This window comes from Melanotaenia boesemani, chromosome 8 (assembly GCF_017639745.1).
Source record: "Melanotaenia boesemani isolate fMelBoe1 chromosome 8, fMelBoe1.pri, whole genome shotgun sequence".
Lineage (NCBI taxonomy): Eukaryota > Metazoa > Chordata > Actinopteri > Atheriniformes > Melanotaeniidae > Melanotaenia > Melanotaenia boesemani.
The window spans coordinates 4,484,852-4,509,418 of record NC_055689.1 but is presented as its reverse complement, the minus strand read 5'-3'; the positions used below and the strand labels follow the sequence as shown (position 1 = coordinate 4,509,418).

Here is a 24,567-nt window from a genome sequence, read left to right as displayed (position 1 = left end):
CAGTTTCTTATCAGTTCCCAGAGTCAGAACCAGACATGGAGAAGCTGCATTCAGCTTCTATGCTCCACATGTCTGGAACAAACTCCCAGAAAGCCTCAGATCAGCTGAAACACTTAGTTTATTTAAATCCAGGTTAAAGACGTGGATTTAAGCATTTTATTTCAGTTTTTATTTAATTAATTTTTGTTTAATCTGTTTGTTTTTTTATGCACTCATATTGCTTTCTGCACCCTGCTGAAATGTTTTATGTAAAGCACTTTGAATTGTCTTGTAGATGAAATGTGCTGTATAAATAAATCTGCCTTGTCCTGCATGTTGTAGTGCTGGAGTTGAAAGTTTTACACTAAGTTAAATGTGTGCACAATTGCATTGGCTTTATGTTTTTAAAAGTTTAGCTTTAGTAAATTTAAGTTAATAAAATTATACTTAAAGTATACTTTCAAGTATTTACCTAGTGCACTTGTATATAGATGAGTATACTTGTATACTTGGAAGTGTACTTTTGTAAACTTAAAATGTTCCAGTTTAGTCCAAATAGGCATAAAGTTGGTATAATTTCTAGTACATTACAAGCACATGGTCCATAGTATACTTGCTATACTTATACTCACATATCCTTAATGAAATAAACTTCTACCACTTTTTACGGGTAATTGGATTGGAAAAGAACTTTGCTGCTAAAAACAGATGAAAAGAATCATAAAATCAGCAGAAGTTGAAGAATCATGTTAATACAAAGTTTTCTGCTGGACAAATATAGGCCACACGTCAACATTATCTGGGTAGAACATTTTTCTCGGCAAACCTACGGGTCGTTTGTTCCCCCCATGTGGTTCAAACGGGCGTTCTCGCCAAGCAAGCCGCTGGATCCAAGCAGGTCATCCAGGGATGCCCCGGCTCGTCGCCCGGTTAAATGGAGTGAAAACTGCTTCCTGGTGCCTGCAAGCATCTTCTGGACTGTAGGATCTCATGCCGATTTTTTCTTTTCTTCCACATATTAAGCAGGTTTCCAGAATAGCTTATTTTCCTTTAAGGAATATTACCACCATCTGGAATATAATGTCCCATTCTAACTCTGAAAAACTCTCATCAAAAACTGATTCTTGCAGTGGTATTTTAGCTGGGTTATCTTAACTATGAACACACACAGAAGAGGAGGAAGAGGAAGCAGCTTTTAGTTTATTCAGCATTTGTTTTTCTACAGCTGAAACTAAACAGCAACATCGCAGACAGATGTGAGACAATTTCTATCTAGAATTCATTACATTATTTCTTCAATACTCTCATGTAAAGTTAAACATTCAAGAATTTAGAAGGTGCACATGCTGGTGAAATCAGGTTAAAACTGACATGAATGTTTTAGTTCACAGGATCTCAGGAGTTCACCTCCTCTTCTATCACATCAAGCCTGTTACGGAGCACCTAGATTAGTGAAACAGCATGATGACGACGACTGATCGACCGAAGCACAGCAGTTACTCTGAACTCTAACACAACACTAATTTCAGGACACAAACAGGACCAAGTCACACCAAAACATTAGGAACTACATTTTGTGGGAAAAATGTGGTGACGTGGAGGACCAGTGTGGCAGGAAAGGTGTGTGTCAGGGTGGAGGAGGGTTGTTTATGTTTATAAATCAGGTGGATGGTGGCAAGACAGATTTAAAAGTCGGGAAATTCCATCTAAACAAATGTAAACCCTACCTGTCAGCAGGTAAGAGACCGGTTAAGACCAGAACTCAGCCTGACACCTGGACAGGTATGGACTCAGACCTGGGTAGTTTGACAGAGGGCTGCAGTGTTGCCATAGTTACCAAGTTATATTATTACCAAGTTAAAGACCAAAGACAGAAACAATGTGTTGGTACAGAGAAACAAATCTGCACTGCTTCAGTTATTCTGGAGAAATATGGACACATCTAATCCGGGTCCTGTAGGGACACAGATTCCTCCCAGAGTCCAGAAAAAAATATCATAGATTTTAATCATGGACAGCTTCATGGAGGCTTTCAGAGCTCCCCTAAAGATCATAGAGGACCTCCAGTATGGTGGCCAGAGACCAGGCCTGGGTCTCACAACTGAAGGGACAATACTGGCCGTTCTCATTGGTCAGCTCTGGCAGGCCCTTCCATGGAGACCTGAGGAGGCATCACAAAAGAGCGATGGATTAGTATTAAAAGCATCAAAACTGATTTATGTCATCATGTAGAAGAAATCTGATCTGGACTCCTTCCTTTCATAATTAATGTCCATGACCAGTTCCATCTCTCCAGAAAACCCGGTTTCACCTGTCTGACCTCATCCATGTTTCCACCTCAGATCTTCCTCCTCTCATCAACTTACTGTCCATTATTTCCATCATCATCAGGTGTATTTACCTCTCCAGGTGAGTGTAATGTCGTGACAGAACATTCTTCACCAGCGTCACCGTCTTGGTGTACGTCTCCTCTCCGAGCTTCTTAGCAAAGAAGAGTTTAGCTCTCAGGAAATATCCGACAGGCCACAGCCACTCCTGAACCCAGAAAAGGAAAAAATAGAAGGAGGAGGAGAATGAGTTGTGTGTCTGCTGCTGTCAGGCTGTTTGTGGATGTTTCTAAAGGTATTCAAACACTAAGCGCTGCATAATTCAGAGCTGATCTTGTTCTTCTGGAGACTTCCTCTTTAGCTCTGTCACACTGGATTGAGTCCAGACGCCTTCACTGAGAAAATCTCTGAGCTGGACTTGTCTCAGTTTCAGTTCTGGACCAGCAAACCACTTCCTCCTCACACAGGTCATGATTTCAGCTTTTCTGATCCCTGCAGAACTTCTGACAATCAAAGTGAGAATCTTCATCAGTGAAGATGACTCAGTTATCTTCATCAGCGAAGAGCCTTCTGCTCAGTTAAGAGTTCCGATTTATTCTGTTACATTTACTGCATTGGGCAAAATTCACTCCTCATTTTTTTTTTTTTCCACCATTAACATGATTTATTTTTGCCAGAAAAGTGCCACCAATATCACCAATCAGACGTAGCCATGCAGTCACCACCTGGTGCCACACATCCATCATTTCTCTGTTATGACGGCGGGATGTGGAGGTGTCTCGCCGCCTGGCTCTATGAATGGATTCGAGTATAAAAAGCCAATGCTTAAAGCCACTGGGATGTTCAGATCTGGAATTTTGGCCGACACGCTTCTGCCTGGTTTAGATGGTATGAAAAAATGTCCAGACGCTATCCGTTTGCAGTTAAAAGCAGATTTATTTCCCTTTTCTTTTCTTTTCAATGCAGAATATAAACTAAATTGCATGCTGCAAAAAAAACAAAAAAAAAAAACTATTTCCCTTTACCGGCCTAACACACCCATACACACATCATTTCCTGTCTTAATTAGCATTAGATTAACTGGCTTCTACAGATGGAACAACCCATGGGCATCACACTCCTCTCCATGTGTCTGTGCAGCACTCCGTAATCGTAATCAGATCGGTTTTTCTCTTGCAAGTACCATCTCTCTTTTTGAGTTTATTGTTCAGCAGATAAGGAGGAATCTTTTTTGTTCAATAGACCCCAATGATGAATAAAAACGATGGATCCAGGTTTCCCTTGCCCAGACGTGGGGCATCTGGGCCCCCCTCTAGACCCAGGCCTGGAGGTGGGGCATGGAAACGAGTACCTGGTGGCCGGGCCTTTGCTCATGGGACCCAGTTGGGTTCAGCCTGAAAAAGTGTGACATGGGCCCCCCTCCTGTGGGCTTATCACCTGCAGGAGGGGCCATAGGAGTCTGGTGCAGTGTGAGCTGGGCAGGCACTTGGCACCAGGACACTCTAGGCTTTCCTAAAGTTGTTGAAGTTTCTGAAATTTGTTCTGCTGAATAAGTAATTACAGAAATGTGGGGACCAAACAGTCTGTCAGTGTGGACTCAGATTTAACCCTTAATACCACAACCTTCTAATCCCAGTCAGCATCAGACATGATGTTTCTTAGCTGTCAGATTGGGAGGTAAAATGATGTAAAATGAATGTATGAATAGATATAGCAGCATAAAGGCCGACCAGAAGAAGAAAGCAGAATTTATTACTAACAGAACTTTGTAGAAATAACACACAGACTAACAGTGACCAAGTCTTTTCTCATCTCATCGTTCTCTCAAGTCTTGGCTTTCAGGAGAAAAAATATTGTTATTGAAACAAACACACAACAGAAACTATTTCCATGTTTCCAGTTTTTCCTCATTTCCAGTTATTCCTGCTACTATTTACCTGCTATCCTCACTAAACCAACTCCAGCTCAGCTGCTTTGTGGCACCACCGTGCATCAGAAACGTCTTCTTGGCTTTATTCCAGCCATAGAGGAGCATTATTTTTCTTCTTTTCACACACACACAGAACTTTCTGCTCACTGGTTGATCTTTGGCTGCTCCTGATTGGACGTTACCGTCAATCTAAGCTCTCTGATTGGTGGAAAGTCTGACAGGAAGTGGCTTCATCATCATGTCCAGGTCTAAATAGAGGTCTCTTAGCAACATAGTAGTGATGGTGATGTTTTTATGATGAAATGTGATAAATAATGATGTTATCATGGATCATTGTGGATTTACCAGATAGAGTCTCTCAATAAAACTACATTTAGTGGCTGGATTGTAAACCTCCTGGACGGGATAGAAATGCTGGAAAACTTCCGTAGATCATCTAAAGGGTAAAATATCCATCACAGTTTATCCCACAGAGCTACACACCACCGCTCCTGACCTAGCTCCTGATCTAGTAAAAGAGATCTAGAGGAGTTTTAACGGTTAAACCATTACTCACCCCAAATCAGACTTTAATTATGTCAACTTTGGCAAATGGAGCTGAACATGTAATAATGTGTATTTTAAAGGTTTAATCATCTGTACCCTTATAGTCTGATATTTTTCTGTCAACAACATGAAGCAAACAGAACTAATTCTACTGAAACACCACTGAAAAAAGAAGAAAACTCACAGAAAGCCTCCATGACTCTTGTTGGGAAACACAGGAAATGCAGGGAAAAAGATTTATGTTGAGAAAAAAGGAGATTTTAACTTTTTTTTAATTTTGTACAAATATTATTTATATTATTTGTTTATTGTATTAGTTTGCCAGTCTGTTTACATAATTTCTGAAACATAAATCAAACTCAAATCAAAATGCCTTAAGTAGTTTTTTAACTAAATACATTTTACTCTTACTTGACTAATTTTTGGATGAATACTTTTTACTTCAGTATTATTATTATTTTAAAGTAATGCTACTCTTACTTGAGTACAATTTTTGGCTACTGTACCACCTCTGGGTGTCAGACGTGGTTTCAAACCATCACCCCGACACACCGACTGTTTCCACACATTAACCTGCAGCCGATTCTAAACATCTCTGGAATTATGTTTTCTTTCTTATTCAGACTTTACATGAAAGTTTCCATCATCAGAGAAGATCCAGTCCCCTCTTACCACCATCATTATCATCATCATCATCACTACCACCACCATTATCATCATCATCATCACTACCACCACCACCATCACCCTTATCATCATCACTACCACCACCATTATCATCATCATCATCACTACCACCACCACCATCACCCTTACCATCATCACTACCACCACCACCATCACCCTTATCATCATCACTACCACCACCATCATCATCATCATCATCACTACCACCATCACCACCACCACCCTTATCATCATCACTACCACCACCATCATCATCATCATCATCATCACTACCACCACCATCACCACCACCACCCTTATCATCATCACTACCACCACCATCACCCTTATCATCATCACTACCACCACCATCATCATCATCATCATCACTACCACCATCACCACCACCACCCTTATCATCATCACTACCACCACCATCATCATCATCATCATCACTACCACCACCATCACCACCACCACCCTTATCATCATCACTACCACCACCATCATCATCATCACTACCACCACCATCATCATCATCATCACTACCACCACCACCATCATCATCACTACCATCACCATCATCATCATCACTACCACCACCACCATCATCATCATCACCACCACCACCATCACCCTTATCATCATCACTACCATTATCAACCTCGTCATCACCCTCATCTTCTTCCTCATCATCATCATCATAATCACCGCCATCCTCATCATCATTCTCTTTCTCATCACCACCACCATCATCACTTTCAACATCATCACCATCCTGTTCCTCATCCTCCTCCACCTTATCATCACCATCCAATCCTTATCTTCATCATTCCCCCCCCCCTCCTCACCGGTCCTTGGTGGTAGTTGAAGCCTTTAGCCAGGTTGTAGTTGTCGTTGTCCAGCGCGTTGTCGTAAACACCGCAGTACACCATGTCACTGAGAACACACATCATCACATATAAACACCTCCACCTCCAACCGTAGCTACAAATGTGTGTTTTGAGTGTGTGTGTGAGGAAACTTTACTCAGGGTCGAGAGTTTTAATTCCCAGTGGTCCCAGCAGCTTCTTCTCAGCCACTTCCAAAGCCTTCCAGGCCCGCTCCAAGCTGAACAGCTCCGGAGCCTAAACACACACACACGACTCTGATCATGTTCTGATCTGTGATCAATGACTCTGATCATATTCTTGATCAATGATCAATAGCATACCACCACCATGGCGATGGTGAAGTTGGGTCTGAGCTGGTAGTCACACCAGGGACTGGAGGCTCCATAGCTGTCCTTATAGATGCCTGTCTTATGGACCAGATCTGGACGTTTCTCGTTGGGGTCCTGAGGGTCTCCAGACACCCAGAATCCAGCTTCAAAGGACTGCTGGAGCTGCTGGTTCCACTGGGAGTACTGGATAAACACTTCTTTACCTTGAACACAGCACATTAAGGTCAGAGAACCGGCTCAGAGAACCGGTACAGAGAACCAGGTCAGAGAACCAGGTCAGAGAATTAGGTCAGAGAATTAGGTCAGAGAACAGGCTCAGAGAACCAGGTCAGAGAACTGGTACAGAGAACCAGGTCAGAGAATTAGGTCAGAGAACCGGCTCAGAGAACCGGTACAGAGAACCAGGTCAGAGAATTAGGTCAGAGAACCAGGTCAGAGAATTAGGTCAGAGAACCGGCTCAGAGAACCGGTACAGAGAACCAGGTCAGAGAATTAGGTCAGAGAACCAGCTCAGAGAACCAGGTCAGAGAACTGGTACAGTACCGGGTCAGGGTGTGTTGTTACCATCTCTGTGGACTTTAGCTCCATCGTATGGGAACAGGTCTCTGGTGTGCAGCTCCACAAGCCAACGAACAGCTGATTTACTGAGACCCACTATCTCCACAGCTGATCCATCTCTGCACAGAAAAACATCACATCATCATTTATATGAGTTTTTCTTTTTGCTCCAAATTAAAAAATGAGGTCTCTGTGTAAACTGTAGAACAGTAAAACCAGAATGAAATTATTTCTAGAATCTCATCAGACCATATTTTATTCCCAGTAGAAGATAAACAACATCAGATGTTGAAACAAACGTTTTAACACTTCATGGAAACTCTGAGCTGATAGTGAATCTGATGCAGCAACACGTCTGGAAAAAGTTGAAACATGAGCAACAAAAGGCTGGAAAGGTACCTGGTACAAACCAGAAACACCTGGAGGAGCATTTGACAATAATTAGATTAATTGGCAACAGGTCAGTAACATGACTGGGTATAAAAGGAGCATTTCAGAGAGGCAGAGTCTTTCAGAGGGAAAGATGGACAGAGCTTCATCAGTCTGAGACAAACTGGAAATAATTTCTGAAGAATGTTTCTTAATGTAAAATTGTGAAGACTTTGAAGATCCCCCCCATCTACGGTGTATAATATCATCAGAAGAGTCAGAGAATCAGGAGGAATCTCTGTATGCATAGGACAGCGCTGAAGGTTAACCTGGATGCAGGTGATGTTTTTTTTTTTCATCCAAAATGAGCTCATGTTTTCCATGAAAAGGTAAAATGTCTCAGTTTCAACATCTGATATGTTGTTAATGTTCTAGTGGGAATAAAATATGGACTGATCTGTTCTTATTTACATGTTACACAGTCCCAACATTTTAGAACAGAGGTTGTTCTAATGAAACTCAGCTGATGTTATGGCTATGAGTGAGACGGTCAGTTATCAGTCACTCCTGCATTATTTTACTAATCATTTTAACTACATTAGACAGATGTAACACCTGTGTGTGCTAGAAATGTTTTTCTTTTTCATCCAACATTCACCTCAAAATCCAACTGGATTAAATGGAAAATTACCAATGAAGTAGTTCAAACCAGTTTTAACCAGTTGTTGAGGAGCAGAAGCAAAATGCTGTGGTTACATCTTGTAGTAACCAATAACAAAACAATTTTTATTTCAAATGTAACAGAGCAATATATTTTAAATGTAACATAATTTGCTAATAATGTAATAGGTAATTTTGCCATTGGTTGTCTATTCGCCGATAACCCATAAATAAACCGACAGCCTCCTCATCCTGACGAACATCTAACCCCTAACCCTAGAAAGATAGATGGACGGACATACGTACGTACGGATGTACATCCATCCCTTCCTTCCTTAAGTAGACTATTATTTATTATGAATTAGTTTGTAAGAATCCTGATGACAATGAACTGGCTCGACTTGTCTGTACAGCCCTGAGATGACATTGTTGTGTTTTGGCTCTATAGAAATGAAACTGAACTGAACTGAATTTTGCCAGTTAAATCTTTTACATATTTTTATTGGTTACAAAAAAAGAAAAGACTGTAAATGTTTTCTTATAACTAAAACCCCAAAACTTAGAAAATTAATAATCAATAAGTCTCTGTGGAAAGTGATTCACTTCAGTTCAGATCCAAATCAGATTATAGACTGAAACTCTGTTGCCGAAGGCAACGACTGAACTGAGGAGGATTTATGTCAAACATAACGTGATTTGTGGTGGTGCTACCTGGGAGTAGCCGGCATGCCTTTGTTCCTGGCTCTGTCGCTCTCTCCCATCTTGTCCATCCAGGTGCCGCAGTTAAAGCGGTTTCCTCCCATCACGAATCCTGTGGCAGGATCAACGCCGGCAGCCACACTGAACCCTGGAAGAAAAGTAGGAATAACTGAGAAGGGTGAAAGCAAGAACAGAGGTAGATCTGATGTGGTGGAGGCCATTTTCAGCATGAAGCACATTTTCAACACAACTTTATTTATACAGCTCGTTAACAGAGCAACATGTTTTAACAGATAAGATTAACGGACAACTCACACTGAAATAAAAGAATAAAGATTAAGAGTTAACGTGAAGAAAAATATTTCTATTGTCAACTCATTTTAATTGAAGTTTTCGAAAACATACCAACTAGTTATCCAGCTAGTTAACCAGCTGGTTAGCATCTGAATAACTAGTTAGCAGTGAGTTTCCTGATACCAGCTGTTATCACACAGCTCTACCTTCATCTCTCATTTTCATGTCAATCTTGGGTCCTGCGTTCCTCTCTCTGAAGGAAATTCCCTCCAGGTGGCGCTGCAGAGCTTCCTGGATTACATCATACAGTGGCTGCTCCTACACACACAAACACACACACACACACACACACACACACACACACACACACACAGAATATCAGAATATGACCAGAACATTAGTGCATGTTTGGAAAAACGAAATGAAGTGTTGAAAGCAACAACAACAGGAGAATGTGATGGTGGTGCAGATCAGAAACCTGGCTGTTTCCGCTGTAATGATGAAGACTGACCAGCAGAGCTTTCCAAGAACCTGACTTTAGTTAACGCAACCAACCAACCAACCCACTTAGTCACCTCCAAAGCCGAGGTACTGTTTTTAGAGGACAAGCTGAGAATGGTGCAGACATGTCCATGCTAGCATAAATAGACCCCAAATGTCATATATCCCTTCTGACCTGCGAAAGCCTTGAGATTCCCCAGGAGGAGCTGGAGAGTCTCAATGAAAAGACGGAGGAACCTGAACCTTGTGGGTGGATGGCTGCATGGATAGATGGATGTTTTCAGTTCAGAGAACTTTTTCTTGAGTTTATAAAAAGGAATGTCATCATAAAGTCCAGAACCAGGACCAGATGGGGAACCAGCTGACCAGCTGCTGACCCCTTAACCTTAGCTCTGAAATGTTCAAGAGATGTTCTGGAGGAATGTCCAAAGGCCACTGTCCCACCGTCCCAGTCTACCTGTCCACTTTCACTCCAGTGGGATTTATATAAAACAGCCATCCTCTGTTTTCAAAGTGGTGTAAAGAACACAGTGATTAAAGGGTGGGCAAAGTAAGGGAAAGTAAGGTAAAGTAAGGTAAAGTAAGGTAAGGTAAGGTAAGGTAAGGTAAGGTAAGGTACGGTAAAGTAAGGTAAGGTAAGGTATGGTAAGGTAAGGTAAAGTAAGGTATGGTAAGGTAAGGTAAAGTAAGGTAAGGTATGGTAAGGTAAGGTAAAGCAAGGTAAGGTAAGGTAAGGTAAAGTAAGGTAAGGTAAGGTAAGGTAAGGTATGGTAAGGTAAGGTAAAGGAAGGTAAAGTGAGGTAAGATACGGTATGGTAAGGTAAAGTAAGGTAAGGTAAGGTATGGTAAGGTAAGGTAAAGTAAGGTATGGTAAGGTAAAGTAAGGTAAAGTAAGGTAAGGTAAAGTAAGGTAAAGTAAGGTAAGGTATGGTATGGTAAGGTAAGGTAAAGTAAGGTATGGTATGGTAAGGTATGGTAAGGTAAGGTATGGTAAGGTAAGGTATGGTAAGGTAAGATAAAGTAAGGTAAAGTAAGGTAAGGTAAGGTAAAGTAAGGTAAAGTAAAGTAAGGTAAAGTAAGGTAAGGTAAAGTAAGGTAAGGTAAGGTAAAGTAAGGTAAGGTAAGGTAAGGTAAAGTAAGGTAAGGTAAGGTATGGTAAGGTAAGGTAAAGGAAGGTAAAGTAAGGTAAGGTACGGTATGGTAAGGTAAAGTAAGGTAAGGTAAAGTAAGGTAAGGTATGGTATGGTAAGGTAAGGTAAAGTAAGGTATGGTATGGTAAGGTATGGTAAGGTAAGGTATGGTAAGGTAAGGTAAAGTAAGGTAAGGTAAGGTAAAGTAAGGTAAAGTAAAGTAAGGTAAAGTAAGGTAATGTAAGGTAAGGTAAGGTAAGGTAAAGTAAGGTAAGGTAAGGTAAGGTAAGGTAAAGTAAGGTAAGGTAAGGTAAGGTATGGTAAGGTAAGGTAAAGGAAGGTAAAGTAAGGTAAGGTACGGTATGGTAAGGTAAAGTAAGGTAAGGTAAGGTAAGGACAGGGAAGTTACCACTTCTGGAGAAAAATGTTTCAGTTCATATTTCTGAACACAACCACCAAATGGACAAAAAGGAGGGCTATTGAATGAGGTAAGCTGCCACCTGGTGGACAGCAGCCAAACTGCAGAAAACTGAAACACTTTTTTTTGCTCAGGGACTGTTGAGGCCCGAGGCACACGACGACAACTCCTCTGGTATATTTTTAGAGACCTGGAGGGCTTCACGAAGGGGTATGGAAATCTGTCCACAAACCCTCCTTTGGTCCCACTGCCACTGAACAACTTTATTTCCAGTCTGGTCCGGTCAGGTAAGCTATATTTTAGTGATAACCTATCATTTTCCACAATTTGAAAGTTATTACAATTTTAATGATATGTTTTTTAAAATATGTTTTTAATTTTGACTTGTGGAAAAAAGCATATTTACTATAATAAAGTATTATGTACATAAAGTTAATAGAATCATATCTGTATGAAATTCATGTTTCACTCATACATAATATATACCGTGAAGCTTCTTTGTTAAAATTTACTTTAATTATGTATCATGAATTTCTTTGAATTTCACAGAATTCCAATCTACTTCCTGCAATTCAAAACAGAATTGCAGTTCTGCTTTCTGTTGGCAATCTCGATTTAAATTCAAGAGTTGAATTGGAATTTAGGTGAAATTCTTAATTTAGTTCTGAATTTTGTATAAGCCTGCTGGTGCGAGACCAGAGGTTTAACATGTAAGTTTTTATACGTACCACCTCTCCAGGCTTGCAGGGTTCAGAGTCATCAGTGGGGTACATGCGGGTGACGGGGCAGCGAAGGATTTGATAGCCCTCAGGAACAATGTTGGTGTAGTCCTGGTGAGAAAAACACAGGCTTAGATGATTTGCCTGCAGACATTTTGGAGACAGTGGGGCTAAATTGAACAATTCAGTGTAAATTCAACACTTTTAGTTACTTCCTATCATAATTTTTTGCAGTTTTTTGCAGTGTTTTACTGATGCTACAGCGTGGAACTGTGTAGACACACACCATCTTAGAAAAGCTTCCGTCTGTATGAAAAACTATCTTAAAGACCTAATTATTTAGTCTCTGTAAGGATGTGGCTTCCTCCTACCTGGATGCACTGCAGCCACCACCAGACAGCATCCCGGCAGTTGTATCTGGAACAGCGACCCTCTCCCAGGAGGTTGGGGATCAAACCATGACGCAGAGTCCCAGCAAAAGCCAGAATGATGTTACTGCAGATGTCAGGACACAGAATGGTCTCAGTTTCTCTGAGTTGTCATTAAAACAAAAAGCTACAGCTGAAAGATGATCGTACCGAGCCTCAGAGTATCTCCCTGTGATAAGCATCAGTCCTCTGAGCGCGATGAAAGTGTCTCTGCCCCAGCATCGGAAGATCCCCGCAGAAAAATGAGGAAGACCTAAAAATAAAAAAATAAAAAATCCAACCAACCCCCCCCAAAAAACAACAAACAAACAAACAAACAAAAAACAACACTTGGTTAAATTCTGTTTCCGAGATTTGCTTTCATTTCCAGATGGATGGTTAGCGTAACATACTGTGTTAAATTGACATTGTCCACTAGATGGTGCACTACACTGTTACTCTACTCTGATAGCACAATACCACCAACGTAGAAGAGGAGCAAAGCACGCCATGCAGGCGGATGAATAAAAAAACAGCGTTGACAGACACGGTGTCTACCTGCAGCCAAGGAGACGCAGCACTGCTCCTTCTGGTCTGTGATAGGACTGATGCGGTACAGGACGTCCTCCAGCTTTACCGAAATGGGCGGAAGAGCCGGGAAACGTCCAACACCACACATCTGGACCGAGCCCAGAGCCAGGTGACGAACAAAAGTGGAGCCCCTCTGGATGAAACTGTTCCAGACAGAAATGTTTCAGCAACAGAAATCTAGATAAAAATTAATTCAGCTTTATTTCCTAAGAAGATGGGATGATGTGTGAATATAAACAATGAAATGCTCCTTTTATACCCAGTCATGTTACTGGCCTTTTCCCAATTAACCTGATTAGGTGTCAGATGCTCCTCCAGGTGTTCTTTGTACCAGGTACTTTTCCAGCTTTTTGTTGCTCCTGTTCCAACTTTTTACAGCCGTGTTGCTGCATCGATTCACTATCAGCTAATTTTTTCCACGAAATTACAAAATGTCTCAGTTTTAACATCAGATATGTTGTTTATGTTCTATTGGGAATAAAATATGGCTGCATGAGAATTAGAATTAATTCAGTTTTTATTAATTAAGGTTTTAATTAACTTTTTTGGGAGTTGAGGTTGTAAATAATTAAAGATATACTGACTTAAGGTTCATTTATGCTCCCTTTACATACGTAAATATGTGTTTCACATCACTTGCTTCATATGCTCATCATAGTTGTTAGCCAATGCATCCACCAGAGGGCAGTGCAGAATTCACCACCAAGTTCTGACGTCAGTTTCAGACAATAACAAACATGGGGACGATGGGGAATGATGTGTTCGTGATGATGTTCATTCTCTGAAAGAGACGTAAAAGGAGGTAGCGCAGCAGGTGGTGGTGGTGGTCTGTGAGGCCATTAAAAACATCACGGCGACCTCTTCTTTCTTCCTTTCGCCAGTCAAACAAAAGCTCCAAAAATGGAGCAAATTACCCACGTAAATGACCCAGAAGACAGAATAAATGCTCTGTAGCTGTCTTCTGCATAGAGCAGAAATGTGCGTTTAGAGAGAGATGTTACCTGGACATGAGTTTGAAGGTTGCATCCAGAGCGGTGGTGTAGGTGGACATCAGGATGGCATCAAAGTAACACGGGATGAGGTAACGCGGGATGTGTTTCAGGTAGTCAAACATGGCTCCCAACCACTGACCCACCTGCAGGCAGAATGTTACTATGACCTGCTGCAGAGATGAGACATGACTCTGATTTTTGGTACATCCTCACCTGGGCCAGAGGTCCTTCTCTGTGGACCAGCCTGTTGGAGATGAAGTCCAGGAGCCAGTCTCCCTCTCTGAGGTTAGCACAGAGAGGATGGCCTAGGTCGTTGTTGGGACGGATGTCAGCCAGCACTGACATGAGACCTGCAGAGACACGAGATCATGTGAATATGAACAGATCATGAACATGTCCAGCTGCCAACTACGAACCTTGCAGTCCAGCATATTTGAGGCTCTCCCAGCCAGGGATGCCGTAACAGCCTCCGCCATCCTCCTGTTCTTCTGATTCGCAGCGAAACAGCAGGATGTTCATGTCTGCCAACGTCAGCTTCAACATCAGCCTGTTCAATTCACAACTTGTAAACAAACAGCTCATTCTGGAACCTAACCAATCCGGTCACAGTGTTCTGACTAAACAGCCAATAAGAAAATGTTGTTTTAAAGTGTGTTTCTGCCACACAGAATTTATATCACAGCAGTTTAAAAGATGTCAGCCACAGGTCCACGGACCTTTTCCTTTACATTCACATTGTTAACAGGGACAAAGGACATTTAGCAGATTTTGATGTAACCTGAAACAAATGTAACAGACGTGGAAATCTGAGCCAGTTCTTCTCAGACATCAAAGACCAGGGGCCTCATTTATAAAGCTGGTGTAGGTGCAAAACCGACATACGCCAAAAATAGTCAACTTTTGGGATTTATAAAAACCAAACTTGGTGGGAGAATGTTTCTACCTCCACATAACTCTGACTATGGCATACACACAAAATATGGCAAAACGGGAAACTGTGACACCAAAGGTCCAGAATAAAATCAAGGAAATGATGAGGTGGAGAGTCAGCTGCCAACATTCACCAGTCAGTAAAAGAAGATGTGAAAAGTAAGCTTTGGTCATTTATTGTGAGATCCAGCAGAGTGGGACAGACTGCAGGTCTAGAAGTGATGCAATGCTTATTAAACACAAGCGGTGGATTTCCTTTGTTTATTTTTTCTTACACAATCCTTTTGTAATTGTTGTCCCAGTTTCCATCAAGACAGTCTCCATTCCCTGCACCTCCTTGGCTACATTGTTAATAGCAGTGATGGTTCCCTCTGCACCTGAAGTGCGCCACATTTATTTTATTTTATTTATCTAATAGGGACAGTGCACATTAATGAACATCTTTTCAGTCAGTGACAGATGTAAACATGCTATATTATAGCAACAATGCTAATTTGCATCCATCCACATTTCCTTTTTACACCGCAGACGCTGCCTGTAGTTGGCTTTGCTACACACAGTTTGATAAATGAGGCTCCAGGTTTGCCATGAAATGATCTGTTTCCATCTTACTACAGGCTGAAACTCAACTGCTGTACTCACTGTGCCAGGGGTTTCTGCAGAGCTTCTGGTGGGTTTTCATCTGGTACGCTGCCTCTTCTGTACTTTGGGCTGAACTGGGACAGATAATACCTCAACACCCCAACCACAGTCTGGGCTTTTGGGTCCAAGCTTACTCTGCCAGCCACACAGGAAGAATATAACAACAGTGATGGGCATGTTGCAGATGGAGTCATGGTAGAGGGTTGGGTGTGTGTGTTACCTGAAGGCTATGACGCTGCCAGGTGTCAGCTTCTGGAACATGATTTCCTGAACAAACTCTGAACGGTCTTTAGATGTGACTCCAGCATGTTTGACCAACATACTCTCCTCCAGCTGTAAACAAGTCACATGTGTGATGTCAATGATCTCTGACAACTAAAATGTTATGGATGCAAATTTCTCCCAGAAATATCTGGGATGAACGGTTGGACTGTCACTGGAAGCAACCAGAAACCCTGCTGGTTGTTCTCGCACCACCATGAGCTGTGTTAATGTTCTCCAGAGTGGTGGCCACACAAACGTTTCGCAGGGTTGTAAGCAGAAGAAAGTAATAAATTAACAAATCTGTTTAAAAACCAATAAAAAATAGATAATTCGATCTAGTTCTCCAGTTACTACAGAAACTGAACTTACTGGGATGTGCTCCTTTATTTCCACTGTGTATTCTGGCATGCCGTTGATGTATTTATCGTCCCTCTGATAACTCCCAGCATGCCTTTCCACTGTCCTCGCCTCCAGCACAACTTCCTCTATCTTACCTGCAAACATAAAAAGAGAGGAAAAAATTTTATCAGCACGCAGATTCATTTTATTTCTTGAAAATAAAAACTGGCATATTAAAAATTCAGGTTTAACACATCCTACAACATTTTAAGCCATTTCAGCTGATCATTCAAAAAAGCCTGAAAGATTTTCTTTTTTAGATCATTTTTTATGATTTTAATATCAATTCCTTGAATTAGCTAAGCCACATAAAATCTTACGCATTTGACCCTAAAGACAAACAAAAATGTCCCACTAAAAACAGTAAATGCCACATTTATCCTTACAAAAACAAATGAATTCCTAACATCTCATTTTGGGTGACTCGCCTTCTTTTTTTAGTGTTTATATTTATCAATTAGATAACACTTTTTGATTTTTAAAGCATTTTTTAAAGAATTCTTTAGTTTTTCCCATAAAAACTATATATCTATATATCTATATATATATATATAGATATATATATATATTGAGGCTGTCAAAAATAACATGCTAACTAAAATTATGTAATTGTGGTAAACCTTTTAACGGATGCGCAGCACCTGTCATTTATGAAGAGACATGGAGGTGTCTACAGGCAAGAGGGAAAAAGATGACTGGCTCTGTGGATGAATGTGAGGGCGTCACACACGGGGGGGGATAATGTTCTAACAGTCATGCTTTTCACAATGAGAGGGTTCAACACCCGCACTTTTTCACTATTTTTTTTGTTTTTCCTCCGTGTCTGCGGCAGCCTCCTCCTCCTCCTCCTCCCTCTCCTGGTGTGAATCATGACGGCTGTCAGTGATCAGCTGATTGGCTTTTCTGTCGCTAGCACCATCTTTCCTGTTGCGTTTGTTTATCATTCAACTGAGAAGGAGGAAACCATCCATTCATGGTCCACACCAGCACATATTTACCTCAAAGTATTGTTTGTGGACGGGCCAGCTAAAGTAGGCAACATTTATCATTCTCATCTATCAGATCCATGCCGACGTCACGTAAAGCTGAAAAATGAAACGTGTTGATAACAGCAGCATGTTTCAGTAAGATATTGTTATATATTGTTTGCCTTCATTTCACATCACTTTTCAGTATTAATGAGGTTTGGTAGTGACAGCTGTAAGATCTAAGACAGCCGAGCACATCTATGAAGATGAAGGGATTTATTCTTCAGATATGCAGGGGCGGGTCTAGAAAGGTTTTGCTGAATTTGGCCACATGCTGCATCGCTGTTAACAAAGCGGGAGGACTGACCAGGAAAAGCAGGGCACAAATGAGATATTTATATTTTAAGGTCTTGATTTTAATTAAATTTTGAATTGAACAGACAACTAATGTAAAAATGCAAAAAAAAAAAAAAAAAAAAAAAAAAAAAAAAAAAACAAGTTAGCATTGCCTTGGTCTTTCAGTTGATACAATACAGTAAAAACGGGCATGTTTCAGGCATAGTTGATTGGTAGTTAATCGTGATTGATTTATTTGTAAGATGTGGTTAATCTGGTTACATTTTTTTAAAGGATCTCTTAAGGGTTAATATTTCTGTGATGATGTTTCATACCAGGTATGAACATGGGTGGAATGCTGTTGTTGTATTTGTGGGTTTTGGGGTTCAAGAAAGCCGTCCTGCTCACTGTTACCACGGACTGGTGTGTACTGGGACAGTGTCGAGTAACAGCAACAACATCTGCATCAACCTGGTCCACGTAGACCTGAAGACAGTGACGGTATTAAAGGATAACAAGGATGAGGATCATCACCAGGTGAACAACCAGCAGTTACATTCAGTTTTTTATAAAATACTAAACAAGACCGCATGATGTTCTTCTAACCTGGATGAATCCCTGAGCTGCCAGCTCCTGGTGGAGTTTGTTAATTGCCAGCTTCCCAGCTATGATCCCACTTTGGAATCCGACCTCAGCAGTGGAGGAGGCATCTGCAGTGGGATTCCACTTGGGATAAAACCGCTCCTCCTTCACCACAGAGATCTGCTCTTACACACACACACACACACACACACACACACACACACACACACACACACACACACACACACACACACACACACACACATATATGAATTTAAAAGGATAAACTATAAACAGAAAAACTTGTTGGACCACTGGCTGTTGTTAAATAACCTGATGTGGCACAAGTTCATCATATCCTCTTGTGGAGCCGGAAGCGCAGCAGGCCATGGAGACAATGGCAGAACTGGGCAGAGAGTCCAGCGCTGATCGGACCTGGACCACAGGAAGACCATGAAAACACCAGCCACCATAATGTGTTCAGCCCTGAAACGCTTCCTAATCAGAGACACCCACCTGAATCGGACACTCATTGTCATGGGTCACATCAAGGAACATGGCGTGGGCGATGGAGGGCATGAGGGGGCGGAGACTGGGCTGAACAAAGGCTCCTACTGGCTCCCCCCCATAACGATACACCAAGCGGCCCTCTTCATGGCTGTCACCAGCTGACATGGCCTCTATAACCAGGAGGGGGGACAAAAGAGGAGTTATGATGAAGCAGCAAACAGGTGAGTTCACACATATTAGTCAGACGCATTTCTAGTATAAAACCAGTGGAAAACAGCAGATATACCTGAGAACACCTGACATGTCAGTAGCTAGATAACAATTCGTCCAAGATCAGGAAGCAAAACTGTTTTCTTTTTTTTTCAATTTTTTTAAGTTATTACAGAAAATGTTTTTTTTAATTATTATTATTATTTTATTATGAAATTTGAAAAAAAAAAAGAAATTTGTTAAGAAGCTCAAGAACATCAAGCTGAATGTTCATCAGCAGTTCTCTGATTTCTGGTTTAACCTAAGCTATTTTTAGTAAAAGCTGAACCCTTTTAATCCCAGTTCAGGAGTCACTGTGCAGAACTTCACGGATCCATTTAACTTGAGTCAGGTGTGATGGAGAAAGGACACATTGAAAACATGCAGGACTGCAGCCCTCAGGGACCGACTTTGGACACTCCTTACCTAAAGCTATCCATCACAATTTACCCCACAGAGTTACACACTACTGTTCCTGTTAATGAGGTAAGTGATAGCACTCAGGGCGCCGGAGATCTAGCAGTTTTAATGGTTAACTTCACGGACAACAGATTACTGACATCTAACATATTAAACAGAAGGAAGTTTTATTGTTGCTGTATGTCAGATATGACTTCTTCAACCTACCTCGTATCAGGGATGTAATCCCTAACTTGGTAACAAAGATGTTATCCAGCTCCTCGCTGCCAGTAAACAGTTCAGCCACCACATACAGGTTAGGACACACTCCTCGGGCCACATCCAGCATGAACTGCTCAGCCACAGCATCACAAAGCATCAGATCAAGGGAGGAAGGAAGGGGGGCAAATAAAAAATGAAAAGTTCGAGGATAGGGAGCGTTAATGTGGAGGGTAACGGGCAGTTAGCGAAAACAGGTCTCAGAGAAACCACATGCAGTTAGAAGAAGAAGAAGAAGAAGGGAATGTTTGGGCATGGAGAGGAAGAGTTCAGAAAGATGCAGAGGAAAGAAAGAAAGGAAGAGAAAGAAAGAAAGAAAACATTAGTTTGCAGGTCTGTACCTCTGATAAGGCTGCTAATCCCCAGACGGTTTACAAAAACATTGTCAATGAGCTCGCTGCCGGTAAACAGCTCAGCTATCACATACAGGTTGGGCCTGATGGACCGGCCAGCATCTAGCATGAACTGGTGGGAGACAGAGAGAGAGGGAGGGATGGACAGAGGAAGGCGGAAAGGAAGGGAGGAGATAGAGCAGAGAGAAAAGGTAGAAGAGAGGAGGGAGAAAAGATAGGAGAGAGAGAGCAGGGACGAATGGAGCGAAGGAGAGAGAGAGAGAGACAAAAGTAAGAAAAGAAAGGAAGAAATGTTTAATTTCCTTCAGCCTGTGATGAGTTGCTAGACTGGTAGTACAGTTGGGGTATAACTGGAAGGTCGGTGGTTCCAATCCTGCTTCATCCCAGTCTTGACACATCATCCACCTTCCCTTTATCTGGGTGTATGAAGGGTTGGTGGTGGTTGGAAAAAATCGCCTGTTACAGACGTAGCTTCCCATCATCAGTGGATGACTGATGGTGGATTTAAAGTGAAGCCCTGGGTAGCTTGAAAAGGTTTCCCTGCATGAATCTGATCCATTATTACTGATTAAACAGGTGAAACTCAAAAAATTTGAATATCACGAAAAACTTAATTTAATATTTCAGTAATTCAACTTAAAAAAGTAAACTAACATATTATATCGACTCGTTATATGCAAAGTGAGATATTTCAAGCATTTATTTGTTATAATTTTGGTGATTGTGGCTTACAGCTTATGAAAACCCAAAAATCAAAATCTCATAAAATTAGAAAGTGTGAAAAGTTCAATGTTGTAGCCTTGAAGTAAAACTTCGTTTAAAAAGCACCTCTCAAGAAATAAAGTCACAAAGTGCTTCACAAGAGCCAATAATATAAAAAAGAAACGAACAAAAAAATGAATAAAAAGCAGATTTTAAAAGATGTTTTTTAACTGACTTTTCAAAGCGACTGATCTCAAGTCCAAAGGAAGAGCGATCCAGAGTCTGGGGCCACTGAACCGACAGCTCGGTCTCCTTTAGTGCCACACTCTGACCAGCTAAGTAATGTAAAACACCAGCAAAGGACTCCTGAGCATCTAAATGGTCTGAGTGTATTTCACTAGAGTCCAGCATCATGAGGAAGGCTGCTGACCTGACAGCTGTGCAGAAAACCGTCACTGATTCTCCACAAGGAGGGAAAGTCAACCGGTGGCTGCAGAAGAAGCTGGATGTTCTCAAAGTGCTGCATCAAAGCTCATCAATAAAAAGCTGAGTGGAAGAAAAAGATGGAACAACCAGCAGGGATGAAGCAGCTGGAGAGGACGGTCAGAAAAAAGCCATTCAGAAATGTGGGGGAGCTTCACCAGGACTGGACTGAGGCTGGAGTTCGAGCTACCAGAGCTGGATCCTGGACCTGGACTTCACATGTCGTTTTCCTTTAGTCCAGCTGCTCCTGAACACAACGTCAGAAGCTTCTTACCAGACTTAACTGGCTGAGCAGTGGTCCAAAGTCCTTTTCTGATGAGCAAATCCTGCATCTCATGTGGAAATCCAGGTTCCAGAGTCTGGAGGAAGACTGGAGAGACTCTAAAAGTCCAGCGTGAAGTTTCCACAGTGGGTGGTGATGTGGGAGCCACGTCATCTGGTGCTGGTCCACTGGGTTTTATTAAGTCCAGAGTCCACGCAGCGTCTACCAGGAGGTTTTAGAGCTCTTCTTGCTTCCTTTGTGGAGATGCTGACTTTATTTTCCAGCAGGACTTGACACCTGCCCACACTGCCACAAGAACCAGAACCTGGTTCAATGACCAAGAGATGACAGTGGCCAGCAGACTCTCCAGACCTGAACCCCAGAAAACCTATAGAGCAATGCCAGGAGAAGATGAGACACATGAGACCGAGCGATGCAGAAGAGTTGAAGGCTGCTAGTGAAGCATCCTGGTCTTCATTCCACCCAGCAGGACCACAGGCTGGTAACATCCATGCCACGCCGCACGGAGGCAGGGGTCCATGAAGAAGAGGCTCAAACCAAGTAGGAGAGACCAGGGACAGTTTTAACACTTCCAACTGCTCCAATCAGGAAGAAGTTAGGAATCATCTAATTCACTCTGCAAATGTTCAGTTTAGATCGTATTCTGCGTGTGAAAAAGTACTACAGCGCTCTTAAAAAAATGACAGTGACAAAATGTTAATAAACCTCAAACCTGAATATTTAGGAAAGTAAGTGAGGTCTCGCTTTATTAGGAGAAAATCTATGTGTACAATTATTGGGCAACTGTGCAGAATTATTATGCAACTAAATGAAAATGAAAACTTCCCCACCTCACTTGTTTATTTTATCTGTTAATGTCAGAATAACAAACAACTCAAAATGTATAAATAAACATTTCTGACATTTAAAAACAAAATCAGTGACCAGCATAGCCACCATTCTTTTCAGTAATGGTCACAAAGCCTTTCATTCATGGAGTCTGTCAGCTTCTTGATCTGCTCAGACTGGTGGACTGTTTTCCTTCACCGCAAATCTCCCGTCTAAGAAGGACCCACAAGTTCGTATTAGGTCTCATTAGGTTTAGGTCAGGCGAGGAACATCTAGCTAGCCACGCAGTGGAGTACTTCGATGGAGCGTTGACCTGCGTAAAAATCTTGGACCTCTTGAAAGGTGCAGACTTTTTCCTGTACCCCTGCTTGAAGAACGGGTCTTCTAAAACCTGGAAGTAGGTTTGGGAGTTAATTTTGAGTCCATCTTCAACCCAAAAAGGTCCAACTAGCTCATCTTTAATAATACCAGCCCATACCAGTACCCCACCTCCACCTTGCTGGCATCTGGGCCGAAGCGGAGCTCTATGCCCATTACTGATCCAGCCAGGGCCCATCCAGCTAGTCCATCAAGAGTCACTCTCATCTCATCAGCCCATAAAATCTTTGAAAAACCTGTCTTCAGATATTTCTTGGCCCAGACTTGTTGTTTCAACTTATATGTCTTGTTCAGTGGTGGTTGGGTTTCAGCCTTCCTTACCTTGACCACCTCTCTGAGTACACCTTGTACTTCTGGACCCTCCAGGTAGGCTGCAGCTCTGGAGTATGACAGGGCTGGAGGATACTGGGTTCCTGATAGCTCCATGTTTGATATTTTTTAAATCTTTTGCATTTAATAATTCATCTTGTTTCTTGCGACACTGTTGACTATTTGCAACAAAACATTTGATGGTTCAGTGATCACGCCCCAATATTTTGACAATTTCAAGAGTGCTGCATCCATCTAAAAGACTTTTTACAATTTTTGGCCTTTCAGACTCCATTAAATCTCTTTTTTGAAAAAAATTGCCTGAGGAAAACAAGCTGCTTAATTATTATGCACACCTTAATAAAGGGTGCTGTTCTCCTTAGGTCACACCCTTCCTCGTTAGAGAAATACACATCACATCATGCTTAAATTAAATATTAAGTATTTAGGTTTATACAGCTTGGAGTTGGAAAATATGCATGAAAATTATGAGATGGTCAAAATACTCACTTGCCTAAAACCTGTGTACACAGTGTATTGCCTTGAGGCATACTAAGATACACATTTATAAGGGTGTTCCCTTATAAATGTAAGAAAGTCATTTTTTTTGTCTAAATTATTTTTGTGACTACATAGCTTGCTTTGTAGTTGAACTCGTCGATCAGATATCATGTTGATTATGTGTCTATGTGGCTGTCCTTCAAGCAGGTTGTTTGTGGTAATGTTGTTAGCTGTATGGCTATAGCTAGCTTGGGACAGTTGTAACACGCTTTCATGTTGTAATGGTGTAGAAAATGTAATTTTGAATGGCAGCATCTCATTTTAGTGGGCATTTGTACCACCATGGTGCAGGATAGGCAGGGGGAGCTTGTTGGTGGGGAAATCAGAACGTCTTCACACCTGTGGTTTAGTTTGCTTTCACGCTGCATTTTACTCAAGTGGACCAAACCAATGTTAGTGATTATGATGTTAGTGTAGTTTAAAGACTCACAACAGAACTTTTGCAGTGTTCCACATTCCTTGTGTTTGAAACCAAGCCAGACATTTTCTGTTTGTTTTGTTTGTTTTTGGCGTCCATGCCATTTATTAGCAGACATTTGAAGCTAGTTTGCAGAGTTTTTTGAACACACTGGGTTAAAAGATCTCGAAGTTAGAGACAGAAATGTCCCCGGTTTGCCCTACTGACTACATATGCATGAATATACTCATCAGATGGTCAACTTTTCTGTATTCAATATCCTCTTTTTTATTTCATGTAATATATTAATTCTCTGAGATTTTGATTTTTGGGTTTTCACCAGCTGTAAGCCATCATCATCACAATTATAACAAATAAATGCTTGAAATATCTCACTTTGCATGTAATGAGACTATATAATATAGTTTGAGTTGAATTACTGAAATAAATTAAGTTGTGCACAATATTATAATTCTTTTAGTTTCACCTGTATTTAGTGAAAATTTTTTGTCTCACCTTAAAAATTTTTAACAGCAATTCTTGAAAAATCATCTTTGGTTTCTTTGGTTTTCAGATCTTTTCTCTCAAAGTGAGACAGAAACACTGAAAGAAGCACTGACAGGAAAGTCTGAAGGTTTTTTGTTTTAGAAAAGACATTTAATGAATGCTTCACCACTTCTTTTAAGAGATAATAATAATGTTGTATT

The 24,567-nt window shown here is 41.3% G+C and overlaps 1 protein-coding gene across 3 annotated transcripts in view; it reads right to left on the bottom strand.

Annotated features, from left to right (window-relative positions):
• Positions 1–1,161: 1,161 nt before the first annotated feature.
• The window catches only part of agla (amylo-alpha-1, 6-glucosidase, 4-alpha-glucanotransferase a), a 55,552-nt gene continuing 32,146 nt past the window's right edge, over positions 1,162–24,567 (bottom strand). For 2 of the 3 annotated variants that reach the window (XM_041993712.1, XM_041993714.1), the window contains exons 13-35: positions 19,516–19,639; positions 18,646–18,809; positions 18,463–18,564; positions 18,154–18,309; positions 17,883–18,033; positions 16,214–16,338; positions 15,801–15,913; positions 15,581–15,715; positions 14,425–14,555; positions 14,222–14,358; positions 14,018–14,151; positions 12,984–13,159; positions 12,597–12,699; positions 12,390–12,513; positions 12,028–12,129; positions 9,457–9,568; positions 8,969–9,104; positions 7,235–7,347; positions 6,662–6,873; positions 6,478–6,575; positions 6,300–6,387; positions 2,381–2,514; positions 1,162–2,140 (exon numbers count right to left, since the gene is read on the bottom strand). In XM_041993712.1, the coding sequence (XP_041849646.1) occupies positions 2,023–2,140; positions 2,381–2,514; positions 6,300–6,387; positions 6,478–6,575; positions 6,662–6,873; positions 7,235–7,347; positions 8,969–9,104; positions 9,457–9,568; positions 12,028–12,129; positions 12,390–12,513; positions 12,597–12,699; positions 12,984–13,159; positions 14,018–14,151; positions 14,222–14,358; positions 14,425–14,555; positions 15,581–15,715; positions 15,801–15,913; positions 16,214–16,338; positions 17,883–18,033; positions 18,154–18,309; positions 18,463–18,564; positions 18,646–18,809; positions 19,516–19,639 (2,988 nt within the window). In that variant the 3' untranslated portion in view covers positions 1,162–2,022. Of the gene's footprint in view, positions 2,141–2,380; positions 2,515–6,299; positions 6,388–6,477; positions 6,576–6,661; positions 6,874–7,234; positions 7,348–8,968; positions 9,105–9,456; positions 9,569–12,027; positions 12,130–12,389; positions 12,514–12,596; positions 12,700–12,983; positions 13,160–14,017; positions 14,152–14,221; positions 14,359–14,424; positions 14,556–15,580; positions 15,716–15,800; positions 15,914–16,213; positions 16,339–17,882; positions 18,034–18,153; positions 18,310–18,462; positions 18,565–18,645; positions 18,810–19,515; positions 19,640–19,907; positions 20,032–24,567 lie in introns of all 3 variants that reach the window. The other variant, XM_041993713.1, reaches the window with a different exon arrangement.